The 22522-nt window shown below is 44.9% G+C and overlaps 1 protein-coding gene across 1 annotated transcript in view; it reads left to right on the plus strand.

The window, feature by feature from the left end:
* The window catches only part of NPM3 (nucleophosmin/nucleoplasmin 3), a 98436-nt gene that overhangs the window by 29137 nt on the left and 46777 nt on the right, over nt 1–22522 (plus strand). Inside the window, exon 4 of the mRNA XM_029610212.1 lies at nt 18709–18802. Coding sequence (XP_029466072.1) covers nt 18709–18802 — 94 coding nt within the window. The remainder of the gene's footprint in view (nt 1–18708; nt 18803–22522) is intronic.

The following is a 22522-nucleotide window of genomic DNA, read 5'->3' on the forward strand; positions in this document are numbered from 1 at the left end:
GGAGTGGGCAGAACACAAGATCTTCCTGCAGGCATCCTACCTGCCAGGACTTGAAAACACAAGAGCAGACAAACTCAGCTGAGTTTTCCACCCACATGAATGGTCACTCAAACGGAAGCAGACAAGATAGACCTCTTTGCATCAGAAGAGAATCGGAAGGTAGAGAAATTTTGCTCTCTTCTTCCCAGTATATGCAGGACATCGCAGGAATCTTTTTCCTGATTTCTGTGGGGGAGGGGCCTTCTATATGCATTTCCTCCCATACCACTAATCTCACGCACGTCCAGAAATGTATTGCTGATAGAGCGAATCTAATCCTAATAGCTCCTGCATGGCAGAGACAACCATGGTATGCTTATCTTCTTCGTCTTTCAATCAGTCATCCAATACCACTGCCCAAGGACCCTTTTTCCTTTCACAAGACTGAGGGAGCCTGATTCACCCCATGCAGTCCTCCCTTCACTTGACGGCGTGGAGATTGAATGGCAAATATTGAGTTCCCTGAATCTCTCACCAAACATAATGGAAGTTCTCATAGCATCACGAAAACCTTCCACCAGAAGAAATTATGCTTTCAAATGGAAACAGTACTCGAAATGGTGCACTCTTCAGAAACTTGACCCTCTTTCTTGTCCTCCAGAATCACTATTAACTTATCTCCACAGTTTATCCCTTTCAGGACTAGCAGTGATGTCCATAAGAGTTCACCTTAGTGCTATTGCAGCTTATCATGTCACGGATAAAGGCTTCTCCATCTCATCCCATACTTTGATTTCCAAATTCATGAAGGGCTTGCTTTGGCTACACCTGTCTTTAAAAAAAAAAAAAAAAAAAAAAAAAACCCCAAAAAACAAACAAACACAGTAGTTCCATGGGATATTAATATAGTCCTCGAGGCATTGATGAATCCGCCCTTTGAACCCATGTCATCCTCTGTGCTTAAATTCTTAACCTGGAAAGTTCTTTTCCTAGTGGCCATCACTTCTGCAAGAAGAAGTGAGCTGCAAGCACTGGTAATCAATTTTCCATATCTTCAGTTTCACTATGATAAGGTGGTACTACAAACTCACTCTTCCTTTCTACCAAAGGTAGTATCTGCTTTTCACTTAAAAGAGACAATCTCCCTACCGGTTTTTTGCCCAAAACCACATTCGGACGATAAACAAAAACTACTTCTTCATACCTTGGATTGTAAAAGAGTTTTAGCCTATTAGAAAAACAGGACTGACTCAATCAGGCATTCCTCTCAATTATTTGTCTCCTTCAACCCAAACAATCAGAGTCAACCGGTATCAAAGCGATCACTTTCTAACTGGCTTACTGCCTGTATTCAATACTGCTATTCTACAAGGGCTGTGCCTCTTGCAGGGCCAGTGAAGGCTCATCAAATTAGAGCGACTGCAGCTTCCATTGCGCATATCCAGGGGAGTGCCATTCCAGGACATTTGCAGAGCAGCCACCTTGGTCGTCCATTCATACATTTGTCGCACTACTGCCTCGATCAGCCTTCTGCATCAGATTCCTCATTGGGATCTGCAATTCTAAAAGCTGTTTTAAAACCTTAATGGCTGTCCACCTTCCATAGGTTGCAAAAAAAAAACAACAAAAAAACAAAACTGTTTTCTTACATCATCTCTGCAACCTATGAGCTTGGGACTCCCAGCATGCATTGCTAAATGCCTTGCTTATCGATGGGGGAAAAAAGCAAGTTTGCTTACCGTAAACGGTGTTTTCCGTAGGTAGGGAATTTAGCCATGCATTCCCTCCCACCTCTCTGGACAGCCATCCATCCTAGCAACGACTACACCAGCACTTAGCTTGGAAAACAAGCTGAAGGGAAGCTCGAGGAGTGCAGGAACCAGAGGTCATGCGCACTTCAAAGCTCTTCGAACTATGAGAGTAAGCTCCGCCTTTGTGACATGGATGACATCACCCGGCATGCATGGCTAAATTCCCTGCTATCTACAGAAAACACCATTTACGGTAAGCAGACTTGCTTTTTCAGACAGGCAGAGATGAATTGTCCATTATGGGGTACATTTAAAAAAAAAAAGCAAGAGCGTGTACTTTTGTTCACGCATCAGGCGCAAACAAAAGTGCGCCGGATTTCAATAGATAAGTGCGTAGCTGCGCGTATCTTTTAAAATCTGGGGTCGGCGCGCGCAAGGGGGTGCACATTTGTGCACCTTGCGTGCACCAAGCCCTGCGCGCGCTGCCCATTCCCTCCGAGGCCGCTCCGAAATTGGAGCAGCCTCGGAGGGAACTTTCCTTCTGCCTCCCCCCAGCCCTACCTAAATCCCCCTCCTAACCTTTATCCAGGAAGTTACGCTTGCCTCCGGGCAGTCGAAACTTGCGCACGCCGAATGTCTGCTGGTGCGGCAGGCCCCGACACAGGCCGCTGTGTCGGGGCACTCGGCCATGCCCCCGAACCGCCCCTTTTTGCAAGCCCCAGGACATACGTGCGCCGCTGAGCCTTTGCAAAATAGGCTCGGTGCGCGCAGAGGCAGATTTCCTCAGGTTAAGCGCGTAGCCTTTGAAAATCTGCCCATATGTGTGTGGTGATATCTGACTGCACTGCATGGACTCAGCTCTCAGACTTTACCGATTATGTGCAGGAATTTCCCTGCGTGCAAGCTGATTCATGAGTGTCTTTTTTTTTCATCCCAGAGCTACTACACAAATTTCTGTCTCTGAATTTTTTCTAAGTTGTTGCCTAGTGCTCCTATCTGACTTGCAGTTTTTAAGTGTTTGGAGTGTGTTGTGTTTTTTTGGGATTTTTTGCTGCTGTCAGCAGCCCCTCAAACAGGAATCTTAAGTTCTAAAAAAAAAAATTACAGAAAATTAAAGATGTCAGCATGGAGAAGCCAAAGGCTAAAAAGCCTGAGGGAAACAGGCTTAAGACCATAGAGCACCTTTTTAAACTTGATGATGGGGAAAGCCAGCAGTTGCTCAGAAATGCATGGTTTGGAATGATGTATCTCTGAAGGATTCTAACAGGGCTGTTAAGGCATCCTGAGAGAGGTTTCATTAAATGCTAAAATAACCCAGCAGCCTTTATATAGAGAGCAGACCGAGCAAAACGATCCCAAATTACTCCTATCAGCTGATAAGCAGATTATTAATGCAAACAAAAAACATACTTTGAATTGTTTGAATATAAATGTTAGAAGTATGAAAAAGAAGATGAGACTATATAGTGCTGAATGAAGAGGTAGCTATGTGGCATCTCAGAGACTGTGATACCAGAATATAAATTATATTGCAATGATAGGATGGTTCAAATTAGGGGAGAATTATTTTATTTACTTTCTCTTTTTCCTATCATCAATCTAGGTGGTTTACAAATTTTACATACATAAAATTTTAAAATAAAGTAAAATAAATAATATAAAACATACAACAGGAATAAGCGACTCTTTACCTTTCCCTCTAAGTCCCCTGGCTGCTTGACTCTTCAGCCCTTTCTCTTTACCTTTAGATATCATTATAAGCCTCCTTTAAAAAGCTAGGTTTTTAGTGTTTTCCTAAATAGTTTGTGTTCTCATTAGCCATAACTCCTCCAGCATTGAATTACACTACCACTGTATGCCTTCCCACCATGGCCACTACTGGGCAAGGTCATCCGCAAGATAGAGCACCACAGGGGACTAGTTCTATTAGTGGCCCTGGATTGGCCAAGACTCCCATGGTATGCAAACATGCAAAGACTCCTTGCGGGGAGCCTTCTGTGCCTACCTCCACACAGGGACCTTCTCCAGCAGGGCCCGATTCTTCACAAAGATCCATCTCTATTTTCTCGTACTGTCTGGCCCTTGAGAGGACTCGCCTGAAGAAGCGCGGTTACTCAAAGGCCGTGATTGACACCCTACTCCACGCTCGCAAGTTCTCAACATCTCTGGAGAATATTCGAAGCCTGGTGCGAGGACCGCGAGATACTCCCACGGACGGCCAAGATCCACATGATTCTGGAGTTTCTACAGGACTGTATGAAGAAGGGATTGTCACTCAACTCCCTCAGTCCAAGTAGCAGCCCTCTCCTGCTTCAGAGCCGACGTGAACGGAATCATTTATCAGCTCATCCGGATTTGACCAGTTTCCTAAAAGTGGTTAAGCAACTTCAGCCACCTCTAAAGTGGCCAGTGCCCCTATGGAACCTCAGTCTGTATAAGACTTCCTAGAGGGAGTTTCTTTCAGACCAATTCGCAGTCTATCACCACGCCTCTTAACATTGAAGACGGTATTCCTAGTGGCAATATGTTCAGCTCGTCGTATCCACGAACTACAGGCACTATCCTGCTGGGAACTGTTCCTTAGGTTCTTTCCTGGAACCATAAAGCTGCACACCGTCCCCTCTTTCCTACCGAAAGTGGTTTCCGAGTTTCACTTGAATCAAGCCATCTCCGGATGAACATAAGGACTCAGAAGACTCACGTCTTTTTTGCCATCTAAATATCAGCAGACTGCTGGTGCGATGCCTAGAAAGATTGGAACCGGTGCGCAAAACAGATCGCTTGTTGGTTCTCCACAGCAGGAAGAATCAAGGTGAAGCGGCCTCGCGGGCGACCGTAGCTCGCTGGATCAAGGAAGTAATCAAGGTGGCCTACATAGAGGCAGGAAAGCCCTTACCCCTACATGTTAAGGCTCATTCTGCTAGGGCCCAGGCAGTACTTTGGGCAGAAACCAAGCTGCTGTCGCCCGCCGACCTTCTGTCGGGCGGAGATATGATCCTCCCTACACATCTTCGCAAAGGCAGTACTAAGTGGGCCACAGGCAGCCTCCTGCCCTGTCGGGAGTAGCTTTTGTACATCCCACTGGTCCAGAGTCCATCTGGCTACACGCTAGGAAATGCAGAAATTACTTATCTGATAATTTCGTTTTCCTTAGTGTAGACAGATGGACTCAGCATCCCGCCCACGGCTGCCCTAAAGAAGGAAGACCTCGGGAATCGAACCTCGAGATCAAGCAAATAAGGGTAAGCAGTTGCCTACCCCTGTTCGACACCCGCAGTTTGTCCGATATTGGCGTTAATTGGTTGATTGCACTGGCGGTCTCCAGTTTTTTAAATCAGTTCAATCAAGTTTAAACTATGGAACTCTATACCAAGTGGAATAAGAACTCAAGCATGAAAATGTTCTTATCCCAGGACAAGCAGGATGCTAGTCCTCACATATGGGTGATGTCACTGACGGAGCCCTATCGCGGGAAAAACATCTGTCAAAGTTTCTAGAAACTTTTGACTGGCAGCCTGAGGCTACTGAGCATGCCCAGCATGCCATGATATTCTCTGCCACAGGGTTCTCACTCCAGTCTTCGTTTTTCCGTGCTGCTCTCAGCATCGCGGTGACAGGAGCCCTGTGAGTTTTCCTCACCTTTTTGACTAAAAAAGTCAGTTATTTTTCTCATATTACTCCCCATTTCGGGTCTCACTTCACATTTGTCACCGGACGGTGACAAAACTGATAATGAATTTTCGCTTTTTCATTACTTCTTTTTTTCTCATCGACGGCCTTCGATCCAAACATGGCTTCGGGCTTCAAAAAATGCCCGGTCTGCAACTGAACCATAAGAACATAAGAAAATGCCATACTGGGTCAGACCAAGGGTCCATCAAGCCCAGCATCCTGTTTCCAACAGTGGCCAATCCAGGCCATAAGAACCTGGCAAGTACCCAAAAACTAAGTCTATTCCATGTAACCATTGCTAATGGCAGTGGCTATTCTCTAAGTGAACTTAATAGCAGGTAATGGACTTCTCCTCCAAGAACTTATCCAATCCATTTTTAAACACAGCTATACTAACTGCACGAACCACATTCTCTGGCAACAAATTCCAGAGTTTAATTGTGCGTTGAGTAAAAAAGAACTTTCTCCGATTAGTTTTAAATGTGCCCCATGCTAACTTCATGGAGTGTCCCCTAGTCTTTCTACTATCCGAAAGAGTAAATAACCGATTCACATCTACCAGTGTCGGTAACAGATCCACATCTTGAATGTGTGATCTGTTTAGGAGAGAAGCATGATGTTTCATCATGCCAGCAATGCCAGGAGATGACCCCGAAGGGTTGAAAACTTCGGCAGGAAAAGATGGCTCATCTTTTCCATCTCCAGTTCGTTCCCTCACCATCTACTTCGAAGTCATCTCCAACAGGAGTCACGAAGAAACTCCTGCTTAAAAAACGGCACCTTGAAGGATCCGGAGATGCTTCATCGCCAGCCCCGTTGACAGCATCGACCAGGTCAGTCTCGGAACCGAGGCATAAACATAAACATAGGCATCGTAGAGCCTCGGCGTCCCCGTCGCTCCCCCCCCCCCCGAGAGAACTGACTGCAAAGTGGCATAAACCCACCGATGCTCCGCCAACCTCCGTGTCTACGTTGCCGTCGTCTACACCATCGACACCCACATCGACCACTCAGGATTTAGCCGTTCTTATCAAGCAGATGGTGATGGAGGCCTTACAGGCACAAGTTCCAGCGACATCGCCGATGCCGGCGGTCACACCGATGTCAGTCATCGAGCCGATGCCATCGATAACACCGATAACCACCCCGATACAGTCTTCAGCCATGTCATCGGTACAATTACCATCTCTATCGGTGGTGCCTCTCTCCATATCAGACCTTCCACCGATGACAAGTCCAATTTCGACCCCAATATCGATGTTTTCATTTCTCACATCGACAGTTCTATCAGTTCCACAACCGATATCCATGTACACTATGGCACCCACCATACCTCCTGCAAAGAAAACAACGGTATCGAGACCAAAGTCATCGACTAAGTTGCAACTCTCGATGATTCAACGTCTACCAACATTCTCTGAACGGCCAAGGTCTGAAGAATCAGTACTGCATGGTATCCTTACCAAGAGATACCATGACTTACTGGCCTCCCTTCCATCCAACCCAGTAGAAGAGCAGGTAGAGGACGTTACGCCTGATGACCCTTTACCAGGACCCTCTGGTGTACCTCCCCCTAGTAGGACTACACCTCCTCAGCACTAGCCTACAGATTATGATACTTGGTCTGACACTGATTCAGATGTCTCATCTGAGGCATTTATGTCTGATCCGTCACCGCCTCATGCCAGGAAACAATCACCTCCAGAGGACTTTGCTTTTCCAATCTTCATGCAGGAGATGGCAGATTCCATCCCTTTCAAGCTGCAAGCTGAACAGGACGCCAGACAACAAACTTTGGAAGTCCTCCAATTTGTAGACCCTCCTAAACATACAGTAGCAATTCCTATTCATGAAGTCCTCTTGCAAGTACAGCAACGTCTCTGGGAGCATCCCTGCACGGTTCCTGCGGTGAATAAAAGGGTAGATACCACTTATCTGGTACAATCAACACCAGGATATCAAAAGACACAATTGCCACACCACTCAGTGGTTGTAGAATCGGCTCAGAAGAAATCTAGAAGAACAAGGGCCCATTCATCAACACTTCCCGGAAAAGACAACAGATTCCTGGACCAAATGGGCTGCAAGGTATTTCAAGGAGCAATGCTGAAATCTAGAATTTCAGCATACCACCTATACATGACTCAGTACCAGAGGAACCTCTGGAAACAGAAGAGTTTGTGCCGTCACTTCCCACACAATATCAGGAAGCTGCACAAACTATTATCAACAAGGGATTAGATGCTGGCAAACATGAGGTTAGAGCCGCTTATGATGGTTATGAGACGGCTTCACGAGTTGCTGCATCAGGCATTAGTACCAGAAGTTGGGCCTGGCTCAAGGCCTTGGATCTACGACCAGAGGTGCAGGATAAACTAGTCGATCTTCCTTGCCTTGGGGATAATTTATTTGGCTCCAAGGTGCAGGATGCAGTTTCACAGTTACAAGAACACACGGAAACTTTGTGACAGTTATCCTCCCTTCCACATGACTCTTCCACGCATACTGGCCGCAGGCCCCCACGAAGAGAGACTAGGTGTCCTTTCTACAGGCAAGGCAGATATTATCCCCCTGCATCTAGATCGAAACCTCCTAGATCCTAACAGAGACCACAACAGAGAACAGCTAGGGCCCAACCAGCCCCTCAGACTGGACCTGCTACTGGATTTTGAAAACACATCCAGAGAACAAAGCCGATACGCGAATCCTCAGTCAGCACTACCAGTAGGAGGCAGACTGTCCAACTTTTACATCAATTGGACATCAATAACGTCGGACCAATGGGTCCTATCAATAATACACCGAGGATACCAACTCAAATTTCATCTCAATTCCCACAGATTTTCCACTGAATCATTCTCATCTCAGTGAAAATCACATACTTCCACTACAATTGGAATTATCCACCCTTCTGAGAGCCAGGGCTGTAGAGCTTGTGCCCAGGTCTCAGGAAGGAAGAGGATTCTATTCACATTATTTCCTCATTCCAAAGAAAACTGGAGGCCTACGTCCCATCCTAGACCTCAGAAAGCTCAACAAATTTCTGAAAAAAGAAAAGTTCAGGATGGTTTCTCTAGGCACCATGCTTCCACTTCTGCAAACAGGAGACTGGCTTTGTTCTCTGGACCTTCAAGATGCTTATGCTCACATTCCAATATTCCCTCCTCACTGCAAGTATCTGCGCTTCATGGTGGGTCATCAACATTTCCAGTACAGAGTACTGCCATTCGGACTTGCCTCTGCTCCCAGAGTATTCACAAAATGCCTAGCAGTAATAGCAGCACATTTACGCAAGCAAAGTGTGCATGTCTTTCCATATCTAGACGACTGGCTCATCAGAAGTCACTCTCAAGAGGGAGCACTCACCTCTCTCAGTCGAACAATTTCCCTACTTCACTCCATGGGTTTTCTCATCAATTATCAAAAAACCCACCTTATTCCATCTCAACTACTTCAAGTCATAGGTGCAGTCTTGGACACTATCCTCTCAAGAGCCTTTCTACCCAAGGATCGAGCAGACACATTATCCCTGTTGGCAAGCTCGCTTCGCTCAAACAAACAGGCAACAGCTCATCAGTTTCTCACTTTACTAGGCCACATGGCCTCCACAGTTTATGTCACTCCTATGGCAAGGCTCGCCATGAGAGTAACCCAATGGACATTGCGCTCACAATGGATCCAAGCCATTCAACCACTATATTCTCAAATTCAAGTAACCCACCAGCTACGCTCCTCTCTGCTTTGGTGGGCAAACAGGGACAATCTGCGCAAGGGCCTGCCCTTTCAACAACCAGTCCCACAGATAACATTAACTACAGATGCATTCACCTTGGGTTGGGGAGCTCATATAGACAATCTCCAAACTCAAGGGACTTGGACAAAACTCGAAGCAACATTTCAAATCAATTTCCTAGAGCTTTGAGCTATACGTTATGCGCTTCATGTGTTCAAGGACTGCCTTTCACACAAAACTGTTCTCATCCAAACGGACAACACAGTAGCCATGTGGTACATCAACAAACAGGGAGGTTTGGGCTCGTATCTCCTTTGTCAAGAGGCTGCACAGATTTGGGCTTGGGCCCTGAACCACTCAATGTTCCTCCGAGCCACTTATCTGGCAGGCATTCTAAATGTAGTGGCGGACCGACTCAGTCACCAGTTCCAACTACACGAATGGTCCCTGGATCCCTCAGTAGCGACCAGGATATTTCAACGTTGGGGGACAACTGACAATAGACTTCTTTGCGTCACATCTGAATCACAAAGTAGACAATTTTTGTTCTCTACACAAACAGAAGAACCAGCCAGCCAAGGACGCCTTTGCTCGCCCTTGTAACTCAGGCCTACTATACGCGTATCCTCCAATACCTCTCATAACCAAAACTTTGTTGAAGCTACAACAGGACACAAGGGGTCCATGATACTCATAGCCCCGTATTGGCCTCGACAAGTGTAGTTTCCCATACTTTTAGATCTTTCAGGGTTCTCATTCATCTGGGAATAGCTCCCACTCTCATAACTCAGGATCAGGGCCGGTTGCGCCATCCCAACCTTCAATCCCTGTCCCTGACAGCATGGATGTTGAAAGCTTGATACAACCACTGAATCTTTCAACCAATGTCTCTCAAGTGCTTATAGCTTCATGTAAACCTTCCACACGAAAGTACTATTCTTCAAAATGGAGAAGGTTCACTTTCTGGTGCAGGCAAAAGAATATTGATCCTTTTACTTACCCCATTACTTCTCTACTGGACTATTTATACCATCTCTCAGAATCTGGTCTCCAGACTTCATCTGTAAGAGTACATTTAAGTGCGATCTCAGCTTACCATAACAAAATAAGAGATGCACCAGTCTCCACACAACCTCTTATCAGTAGGTTTATGAGAGGTTTAACTCAACTTAAACCACCAATTCGGCCACCAGTTACAGAATGGGGCCTGAATTTGGTATTAACAAGACTCATGCGTTCTCCTTTCGAACCCATAGATTCCTGGGATCTTAAATTTCTTACATGGAAGACTATTTTCCTCACAGCCATTACATCAGCTAGAAGGGTTAGTGAGTTACAAGCACTTGTAACATACGCACACTACACAAAATTCCTACATGATAGGGTGGTTCTCCGCATACATCCAAAATTCCTTCCCAAGATAGTTATGGAATTCCATTTGAACCAATCCATAGTCTTACCCACATTCTTCCCAAGGCCTCATTCTCACCGAGGAGAACAGGCTTTACATACCTTGAACTGTAAACGTGCTCTATCCTTTTATTTAAACCGCATTGCAGTCCACAGGAAATCCAATCAACTTTTTGTTTCTTATGATCCAAACAAACCAGGGAAAGCAGTGGGTAAACATACTCTATCCAACTGGTTAGCAGATTTCATACAGTTTTGCTATGAAAAAGCAGGCCTTCCACTCCAAGGGCGAGTAAAGGCGCATTCAGTAAGAGCAATGTCAACTTCAGTAGCACACTATCGTTCTGTGCCAATCATAGACATATGTAAAGCAGCAACATGGAGCTCACTTCACACCTTTGCAGTTCATTACTGTTTAGACAAAGAAGGACAACAAGATTCAGCCTATGGACAATCTGTCTTAAAGAACTTGTTTCCAGCTTAAACCCAACTCCTTCTGCAACCAACCTGCTGTGATCTTTGGCTGACTCATTTCAACAACAATACTTCACTGTTGCTTCAATACAAAATGACTCAGCCTCTAGCTTGCTAATCACCCATATCTGAGGACTAGCATCCTGCTTGTTCTGGGATAAAGCAAAATTGCATACCTTGTAATAGGTGTTATCCCAGGTCAGCAGGATGTAGTCCTCACGAAACCCACCCGCCTCCCTGCGGAGTTGGGTACGATACATTTTATTATTTTATTTTTGCTAAAGCTTATTGCTACATACGAGACTGGAGTGAGACCCCTGTGGCAGAGAATATCATGGCATGCTGGGCATGCTCAGTAGCCTCAGGCTGCCAGTCAAAAGTTTCCAGAAACTTTGACAGAAGTTTTTCCCGCGATAGGGCTCAGTCAGTGATGTCACCCATATGTGAGGACTACATCCTGCTGTCCTGGGATAACACCTATTACAAGGTAAGCAATTTTGCTAAAAAAAAGACCTAAAAACCTGGCTGTTCAAGAGAGCCTACACAAATTGCAAATTCACTCAATCAACCAGCATACAAAGCAAACATGCAACCCAACAACATAAAAAAAAGGATACATCCCCAGTTAAGTAACAACAGTGTGTAGGAAATAGCTTTTCAGTAAGAAGTAACTTGCCGTATGTAACTTTGCAGTATTTAATAACTTGATGCGCAATTAATAACTAATAGATGTAACTAACCTACACTACATGATATGATTCTATGATAATGATGTTACAATCTGTTGCATGTTTCTGTAAACCATTCTGATGGCGAAACCGAATGACGGTATACAAAACACATTAAATAAATCAGTTTTAATCAAGTTATTTAAGCAAATATATATCCTCAATAGCTTTACGAAGAGAATACTGAAGAGCTGAGGTCACTGCAGGGGTATATCTAGGGTGACGTCAGCTTTGAAATCTGACTCAGTCTCCCATCTGCTAGCAGAAGAGCACATAACCCACTGGTCCTGAGTCCATCTGTCTACACTAAGGAAAACAAAATTAATCAGGTAAGTAATTTCTCCATTATGAGACTGAAGAGGGACCCCGTGTGGATAGTGGCATGCTAGGCATGCTCAGTGTGCCAGTCAAAATTTCTAGAAACTTTGACAAAAGTTTTCCGTGCCAAGCTCCATCTGATGGTGTCACCCACTTGTGAGGACTAACATCCTACTGTCCTAGGAGAACACCTGTTTCAGGTAAGCTTTATGTGCAGTGCTTTTACTGTATACCATGGTAGTCCCAAAAATTAGTTACAATAATCAATACTTGGCACAATGAGTGCCTCTAGTACGATACGAAAGATGATGGGGCACCCATTTTTATTGGAATGGTTTACAGGCCTCCAAATCAAAAGGAAGAGAATGACAGAGTTCTGGTTGAAGACATCCAAAAGATGGGAAAGAAGGGAGAAAGGGTGATTGTTGGAGACTTTAATCTGCCGGATGTAGACTGGAGAATCCTTTCTGCAGAATCTAACAATAGTAGAGAAATAGTGGATGCCCTGCAAGGGGCTCTGTTTAAACAAATGGTAATGGAACCCACGAGAGAGGGAGCTATACTCTATTTAGTGCTCACTAATGGAGATAATGTCTCTGATGTCCAGGTGGGAGCCCACCTCAGCACCAGTGATCATCAAACTGTATGGTTTCATATCACACAAAGGATAGGGAGAAGAAGCACGAAGACACGAGTTTTGCAGGTCAAAAACATGGACTTTGATGAAATGAGGAAGAACTAGAAGGTGGGAGAACAAGAGAGATGTGGATCAACAGTGGACCAAACTAAAAGGAGCAATTATCATGGTAACTAATCTATATGTTAGAAAAGTAAAGAAAAGCAAAAGAAAAATGAAACCTATCTGGTTCTCAAAGGTTCCTCCTCAGGCTTTTAGCCTTTATTTTGTCAGCCACATGGCTGACAAAATAAAGGCTAAAAGAACAGCGTTCAAGAAATATAAAGGATCCCAAAGGGAGGAGCACAAAGAAGAATATCTGGTACAACTGAGGGAGACAAAGTAATCAAGACGGCAAAAAGTCAAGGGGAGACAGGATTGCCAAAGAGGTAAAAAGAGGTGACAAAACATTTTCAGATACATCAGAGAAAGGAGAAAAGTTCAAAGTGGTATAGGGAAATTGAAAGGTGAAAAGGATCAATGTGTAGAGAGAGAGAGAGACGAAGAAATGGCAGAAATATTAAACACATACTTCAGTTCGGTGTTCACTAAAGAGGACCGGACCCTGGAAAAGGACCGTCGCTAGTTAACAAGAAACTGGAGGGGAGTGGAGTAGATGTATCGCCATTTACGGTAGAGAATGTATGGGAAGAGCTGGGGAAACTGAAAGTGGACAAAGCCATGGGACCTGATGAGGTTCATCCCAGGATACTGAGGGAGCTTAGAGATGTGCTGGCAGGTCCGCTGAGTGACCTGTTCAATAGATCCCTAGAAATGAGAGTGGTGCCGAGGGATTGGAGAAGAGCAGTGATGGTCCCGCTTCACACGAGTGGGAGCAGAGAGGAGGCTGGAAACTACAGGCCGGTTAGCCTCACCTTGGTGGTGGGAAAATTAATGGAGTTGCTGCTGAAAGAAAGAATAGTGAACTATCTTCATTTGGGAGAATTGCTGGACCAGAGGCCGACGACAGCCTCAGGAGGAAGCGGCATAGTCAGATCTCCCTCGGAGCCCCGAGGGAGATTGGCGCCTGGCACCAGAAACTGTGGGGAACGCCTTGGACCCCTGGCGCTGATGGAGGGTGATCCCTCCTCACCGCGGGGTCGCTCTTGGGGTATCACAGCAGAAGCCAATGCCAACCCAAGCCCAGCACCGTTCAAGGATGGAGACTGGTGGCGATGTTTATGGAATTTCCCCACAGTGTTTTGTCCGTTCTTTCTCCGGAAGACCTCGAGTGAGAGGAGACTGAAGGTTGATCTCCGGCACCTCTTTCCACTGGAGGCCCCAGTGGAGGGGTGGACACCGAGGAATCGGTATCCATTGGTTCTCCCCGGCATCGATGACCCCCAATACCGGTGTCTAGGGTTCAGACTTCCTGGACCTGAACAACTTCTCCATCTTGTCCAGGTGGGCACGCTGGCCTTTGGGGGTCATCTGGTTTCAAAAATGACATCTCTGAATGTTGTGTGATGCCCCCAGGCAGAGGATACACACCTCATGTGGATCCATTAGGGACATAGTCAGAGGGCACTGGGGGCACAGACGAAAACCTGATGCCACCATGACAAAAACAGCCGGCGAGTAGTCAATGACAGGTGGACACCGAAGGACACCGCTATCAGGAACAGACCACATAGAAGGCAAAAACTTACCACACCACAGACTAATCTAAAGCCGGGAAGAATGGAGAGGGTCCCTGTGCAGGAAACAAGTGAAAAAAAACGTTTTCCCAAAGAAAGAGCACGAGCTCCACAACCGCAAGATGACAGCTCCGCAGAAAAGAACAGACTGAAAAGGGATCCTACAAGGATGCATGGGTAGTGGCATGCTGGGCTCCATTCGATGTCACCCATGTGTGAGGACTACCATCCTGCTTGCCCTAGGAGAACAGATGTTTTATTTTTCCTTATGGGCGACTGGTTAACACAGAGGCCAGGGCTTAGAACACTCTTCAATTTTTGTCTCGCACAGTAGCCGAGACTGGGAAGACCATGAAAATCCCCCCACCACCACCTTTCAGAAATGGAAGTCTGCAAAGCTTCCATGAAGAGGACCCAGACTTCTGCAATCAATATCCATTTGAAAAGCCAGAACAAAAGCACAAGACCCGCCACTGCATCAAACTAATTCAAAATCAAACCCATTAACCTTTTCATGGCTTCAAAATCATGTGTGAGATACATGCATGCGTGATTGAATTACAAAGTATTGTTTTAAATATTCAACAGATTTTTTTTTTTTTTTGGTTGATTGTCCCCAGTAGAGCTTCACCTACCGCCAGAGGAAATACTACCCACCCGCTCCTTGTACCCGGTCCCAGCAGGTGAGCTCTAGGGCCCGCCCTAGACAGCAGCGGGCCCCCAGACCTCAGCTGGTGCCCCAGACAAGCCCCACTACGGGGTTTTGACTGGCTGCAAGGAAGCATCAGTCAACCTCTCCTGCCCAGTTACGGTTCTTCCTGCACCGTTGGCCCAGTGTTACCTCTGATCGGTGGGTTCTGTACATCATTGAGGGTACTGACTGAACTTCCTGGGTGTTCCTCAGACTCTTCCCCGTGCCCCTCTTGGGGTCAGTCTCACATCAGGAAATACTTTTGGCGGAGCTCGCCACCCATGTAACAGACAGGGCTGTTGAGCCATTCCTCTGAAACAGTGGGGGTGGGAGTTCTACTCCCAATGTTTCCTGATTCCAAAAAGAACAGGGGGGATTCCATCCTATTCTACACTTGAGAGCCTTGAACAAGTTTCTAAAAAGAAGTTCAGGATGGTCTCTCTGGGCCCACTGATTCCCTTCCAACAAAGGGGAGATTGGTTTTGCTCTCTTGACTTAAGACGCCTACACCCACATCGAGATCTTCCAGGGTCGCAGGAAGTATCTTTGGTTTGTGGTGGGCGAGCAACACTTTCAGTTCAGGGTGTTGCAGTTCGGGCTAGCCTCAGCTCCTCGCGTCTTCACCAAGTGTCTGGCCGTAGTGGGTGCGTACCTCCGCAGGTTGGGGGTGCAGGGGTTCCCCTACGTGGATGATTGGCTTGTCAAGAGCCCCACCCAGGAGGGAATGGTACGGTCTCTGAGCTTGACAATTCGGGTGTTAGTCCCTGGAATTTATTATCAGCTACCCGAAGTTCCATCTCGACCTGTTGCCTCAGTTGAACTTCATTGGCACCCTGTTGGACATGGCTCAGGCCTGAGCGTATCAATCCAGCAGTTGGGCTCTCATGTTAGTGTCCATTGCAGGAGTGGTCTAACAGAATCAGCAGATGTCAGCTTGCCACATGTTGCAACTCTTGGGACACATGGCCACAAGCATCCATGTTACTCCCTTAGCTCGCTTGCAATTGCGCAGAGCTCAATGGATCTTGCGGTCCCAGTGGTGGCAGGCCACCCAGGACCTCCACATCTGCATTACTTTACCTCTTTGGGACTCCTTGTCCTGGTGGGAGAGTCTTGCCAATTTGGAGCAGGGGGTGCCCTTTCAGAATCCCCCTGCCCAGATTGTGATCACCATGGATGTGTCCAACCTGGGGTGGGGTGCCCATGTGGAGGGGCTTCACACCCAGAGCCTGTAATCCATCCAGGAAGCTCAGTGTCAGATCAACTTCCTGGAGTTCCGTGTGATCTGTACACACTCTGGGCATTCAGAGATCGGCAGATCAACAAAGTGTTTCTGATCCAGACAGACAACCAAGTGGCGGAGTGATATAATCAGCAAACAAGGAGGTACAAGGTCGTTCCTCCTGTGCCAAGAAGCAGTTCAGATCTGAACTTGGGCTCCGTCTCAGGGTATGGTGCTCCAAACCATGTACCTGGCTGGGACAGAGAATGTGGTGGCGGATAGGCTGAGTTGAGCCTTCTGACTTCACGAGTTGTCCTTGAAACAGGAAGTTATGGATCGGATCTTCCGCCTCTGGTGGACCTCAACATGGATTTATTTGCATCCCTCCTGCAATAGGAAAGTCGATCAGTTCTTCTCCCTGTACAGGGTGGAAGGCAAACCAGGCTCAGATGGCTTTGCCCACTATTGGGGCAAGGGCCTTCTGTACGTGTATCCTCCGCTTCCCCTGTTGATGAAGACTCTCCTGAAGCTTCGACAGGACAAAGGGGGACTATGATCCTCATAGCCTCTCATTGACAGAGGCAGATCTGGTTTCTGCTCCTGCAGGATCTCTCCCACTGGGAACCAATCAACCTGGGGACTTCCCCAGATCTCATCAAGCAGGATTGGGGCAGGCTGTGCCATCCCTACCTCTGGTCTTGGTGCTTGGTGACCTGGATGTTGCAAGGTTAATTCTGCAGCTCCTCAACCTCTCCTATTATGTGTCTCAACTCCTGGTGGCTTACAGCAAGCCTTCCACTAGGAAGTTTTATGGCCTGAAGTGGAAGAGGTTTTCCATGTGGTGTGAACACTGCGGTCTGGTTTCTTTTTCCTGCTCCATACCGAAGCTTCTTAATTACCTCCTGCATCTTTCGGACGCTGGCTTAAAGACAACTCCGTTAGGGTACACCTGAGTGCTATTGGTGCCTACCACTGTGGAGTGGATGGTTCAATCTTTTGTACAACCCATTGTGGGACGCTTCATGCGAGATCTGCTTCAGTTGAAGCCTCCCTTTTGGCCTCCCGCTGTATCATGGGACCTCAGTGTGGTGTTGGCTTAGCTCATGAAAGCTCCTTTTCGCCCCAGTGTATTCTTGTGACCTCAAGTACCTGACTTGGATGGTCATGTTTTTGGTCACAGTCACATCAGTGCACAAGTCAGTGAGCTTCAGGCCTTAGTGACGTGTCCACTCTATACAAAGTTCTTCCATGATAGGGGGTGGTTCTTTGTACACATTTTAAGTTCCTGCCTAAGGTGGTGACAGATTTCCATCTTAATCAGTCAATCATCCTGCCCAACTTCTTTCCCAAGCCTCATTCGCACCAGGGTGAACAGGCTCTGCACAGTCTGGATTGCAAGAGAGCCTTAGCCGCCTTCTTGAAGCAGACAGCAGGCCATAGATCTACGCAACTCTTCAGCTCTTTTGACAGGAATAGATTAGGAGCAGTGGTTGCTAAGCAGACCCTGTCCAACTGGCTAGCAGATTGCATCTCTTTCTGCTATACTCAGGTGGGACTGCAGCTTGGGGGTCTTGTCAAGGCTCATTCTGTCAGAGCCATGGCAAACTTCAGTGGCCACTTGAGAGCAGTCCCCATGGACAAGATCTGCAAGGCTGTGATGTAGAGATCTCTCCACACTTTTGCCGCCTACTACTGTCTGGACAGGGATGGCCGAAGCGATAGTAGCTTCAGCCAGTCTGTTCTTCAAAATCTCTTTGTTATAAAACCCAACTCTGCCTATTGTTCGGATTCAGGCTGTCTCCCTATGTTACTAACAGCAATTGTGGTGGTGTGCCCGTTGGCATTTGGTTAGGTGCCTATTGGTCTTGCTTGTTGTTCAGGAACAGCCTGTAGCTAGGGATTCACCCATGTGTGAGGACTACCATCTTGCTTGACCTAGAAGAAAGCAGAATTGCTTACCTGCAACAGGTGTCCTCCTAGGACAGCAGGATGTTAGTCCTCACGAAACCTGCCCGCCACCCTGCAGAGTTGGGTTTCTCCTATGTTTATTTTATTTTTTCATAACTCTATATTAAGAGACTAAAGAGGGACCCTGCGTGAATAGTGGCATGCTGAGCATGCTCAGTGTGCCATTCAAAGTTTCTAGAAACTTTGACATAAGTTTTCCGTGCCAGGCTTCATCTGATGAATGTTGCCTATGTGTGAGGACTAACATCTGCTGTCCTAGGAGAGCCCCTGTTACAGCTAAGCAACTCTGCTTTTTGTTTAGTTTATCTCTTTTTTTTTTTTCTTTCCTGCTTGCCTGATTCTACAGATGTGAATGTTGGGCAGTTGATGAGGGTGGCCTAAACTTTACAACTTGTTACTTTCTTTACCTGCAGATAGGTACTTAAATCTATTCTGAAACTCTTTCCTAGGTCAATCTTGAAGGCTTTGAACTCCAACCCCCTGTGTCTTTCCGCTTGAAGTCTGGCTCTGGTCCAGTTTATGTCACTGGACATCATCAAATTGGTAAGATGCTAATAGAAGGGTATCTGTGTATACATGACTTATGCACAGAGTTCACAGTATTTTTGATTATTCTTTACACTAGAGAAAACCACAATCACAAATACTATCTGCACGAAAAAAATACCAGAAACCTCTGGCAGTATCAGCAAAGTAATTACACTTGCTGGCCAAATAAATCGAGCCACATCAAAGAAATAGGTATAAAGAATATATGTGAGGTTTTTAATTTTCTATGATGGTAATGCCTTAAAATTCATAGTGCTACTTTTGAGGGAGATAAGAGACTGAATTCCGGTTGAGAGGAGTAATTTCTGGCAGGTCGCAGTCTGATTTTAAATTTCTGTTCTGTCTTTTATGCTGGGCAGCCCGTCCAAAGCAGATTACAAATAAGGGAAGGTTCATGCCCAGTTTAGCAGGACACACTGACTGGCTTGTTGACACCTTTCGACTAACTTTTTTTTTTTTTTTTTTTTAATTTCACTGCTGCCCCCAAATGTCTTTTTGATTCTATAACTTGGTTTCTTGCCATAGTTTTTGATTTTTTTTTCCTTTGGGTTATTTTTGGCTCTTTTTGTGTTTATATATTGGTCTCCCATATAACACCATCAAACCTTTCCAATTAATTCAAAATGCTGCCGCAAGATTATTTGCCAATACACAGAAATATGAGCTCATCACCCCAGCCCTGAAACCTTATATTAGCTTCCTATTAAACCTCTGATCAAAAAAAACTTGCCTTATTAGTCCATAATTACTACACCACGTAAAGTCACCCTGGGTCAGCAGCTCCTTTAAATTCTATGTACTGTCTAGAACACTTAGATCATCTTCCCAGTCTTTACTGAAAATCCACTCCTTGAGATTTGTCATCAACCCATGAAAGCGCATTTTCACTGGCTGGACCTACACTCTGGAACTCCCTCCAACAATACATGAGACTCCTAACAAAGATTTCAAAATAGATTTGAAAATGCATTTCTTAACTGCTTTCTGTTAAACACCTTCCCAAATTCCTCCTCAATCAGGAAGTCTCTGCACAGAATTATAGGATCACTCTTCTTTCCTAAACTATCCTGTACAGATAAGGCCAGAATCCAAGCAGTGAAGAACAGCCATGGTTGCTGATTTAATAATCAGATTGTAACGAAGATCATTATAACGAAAAGATCTTTTACACTTCTGGTATTTCCATTTGTCTCACCTATTGTCCCCCTAAATCGTTGCATACTAATTATTCATCTTTTTTGGAACGGCTTCTTTTAGCTAAAACAAATTTAAACATGATCATTCTAGGTGATTTTAATTTACCCTTTAATGAAGACTTTTTCAGAGTATTTTACACTTTTTCTTGACGTACTCTCCTCTTTAGGATGGACCCAACTAATTCAAAATCCTACTCATAGACAAGAACATATATTGGGCTTTGTTTTTGTTAATAATTCTAGCAAGGAACATAGCTATGATACTTTATCAGTTAGGGAAGTCTCTTATTAGTTTCTCAATTTGCTGGCCAAAAGTCTCTGCCTTGAACTTCACTAATCCACAGATTTGTCGTAAACACATTGAGTGCTCTAAATTTATTGAAAGCCTGCAATCCTTCCTAGATTCTGAACTCTCAGGTGACGTAAATGATTTGATTGTCTATTGAACGGGTAGATGTGAATCGGTTATTTACTCTTTTGGATAATAGACTAGGGGGCACTCCATGAATTAGCATGTGGCTCATTTAAAACTAATCAGAGAAAGTTCTTTTTTACTCAACGCACAATTAAACTCTGGAATTTGTTGCCAGAGGATGTGGTTAGTGCAGTTAGTATAGCTGTGTTTAAAAAAGGATTGGATAAGTTCTTGGAGGAGAAGTCCATTACCTGCTATTAAGTTGACTTAGAAAATAGCCACTGCTATTACTAGCAACGATAACATGGAATAGACTTAGTTTTTGGGTACTTGCCAGGTTCTTACGGCCTGGATTGGCCACTGTTGGAAACAGGATGCTGGGCTTGATGGACCCTTGGTCTGACCCAGCATGGCATGTTCTTATGTTCAGTCATCTCAGTTTTAGATTGTCGCCCCACGCAGACCATTTGTTAACACTAATATGAAACTCCAATCATGGCTTAGTCCTTCGTTGATCCTTTTAAGAAGGTCACTTAGGAAAAGTGAGTATGCATGGCAGAAATCTCCATCTATTACTGCAGTGAAATTAGACTTCTATTGTCTACAGATCAATCACAAACCTTAAAAGCTAAGAAGAATTTTTATGCCCAAAAAATCAGAAATAGTAGCTACAATCCCAAGGCCCTATTTCAGCTAGTTAAAAATCTGATACCTCCAAAATATGTTCATCCATCTCCAACACACTTTCTGCTGACGCGTTCATGACATTTTTCACTCTCAAAATTGAAAATCTTAGTTTGGCTTTTGCCAGTGTCCCAACCTGGTATAATATTTCCCTTTCTGCTCCCAGTTCTTCTTGGTCATCTTTCGATGACGTTTCGCAGTCTGAGATAACCAAGATTATTTCATCAATGAATAATATTTTTTGCCCATCCACTGACTCCCCAATTGCTATTTTTAAAGCAATTAAAGATGCCATTATTCCTTCATTAACTGCTATTTCTAATAAATCATTTCAATCCGGATGTGTTCCTGATTGTCTAAAAAAAAAAAAGCAGTTGTCACACCACTTTTAATAAAGCCTAGTCTAGACTGCACTGACCCTGCAAACTACAGGCCTGTTTCATCTTTGCCATTTATTTCCAAAGTTCTTGAAAGTGCTGTTTTACAGCAATTGATGGAGTTTGTTGAAGAAAAAGAAATACTCGACCCTCATAAGTTTGGATTTCGACATTCCTTGAGCACCGAACTACTTCTGGTATCATTAATAGATACTATAAGAAGAGGCTTGGATTCTGGCCATCAATTTTTGCTTATGTCCTTAGATATTTCCTCAGCCTTTGACACTTGACCACAGCATTCTTAGATTTCAGCTGCAAGAATGTGGTATTTCAGGTACTGTGTTAAACTGGTTCTCAGCATCCCTTAGTAATCAAACACACCAATTCAAATTCTGTAACCATTTTTCTTATTGACAAACACTAAAATCTGATGTCCCACAAGGCTCTGCACTATCAGCAGTTTTATTCAATATTTGACTCCAATTGCCAAACTGCTTGCCAGTGAAACACATGGTTACAAAATGTATGCTGATGACATTCAATTTTTCATCAGATTTACATCCATCCTGGGATAGAACTATTGAACTTCTTCATCTCTGCATCTCCTCTGTTAAACAAGGGCTGCATCAAAATAAACTTTCAAATATGTCTAAAACAGAATTTCTATTGATTCAGAGACCATTTTCCAGCTGCCAGCATAACACTATTGCAATTGACAATTTGACCTTCTCAATTAAGACTCCTGTTAAAAGTTTAGGTGTTTTAATTGACTCTTCGTTTTTTTCCTGCCACAAATTAAGTCCAAAATTAAACTTGGATTTTATAAGTTACATTTATTAGCAGGTCTGAGACATCTTTTGCACAGTAATGACTTTCATACTGTCATTCAAGCAATACTTTTTCCTCATATTGATTACAGTATTCCATATTGATTACAGTATTGCAATTCTTTATTGCTGGGCCTCCCTCTCTCCACTATCAAACCCCTCCAACTTTTACACAATGCCATGGCCAGAATCCTAACAAACGCACGTAAATCGGA

The sequence above is a fragment of the Rhinatrema bivittatum genome, chromosome 7, assembly GCF_901001135.1.
Source record: "Rhinatrema bivittatum chromosome 7, aRhiBiv1.1, whole genome shotgun sequence".
Lineage (NCBI taxonomy): Eukaryota > Metazoa > Chordata > Amphibia > Gymnophiona > Rhinatrematidae > Rhinatrema > Rhinatrema bivittatum.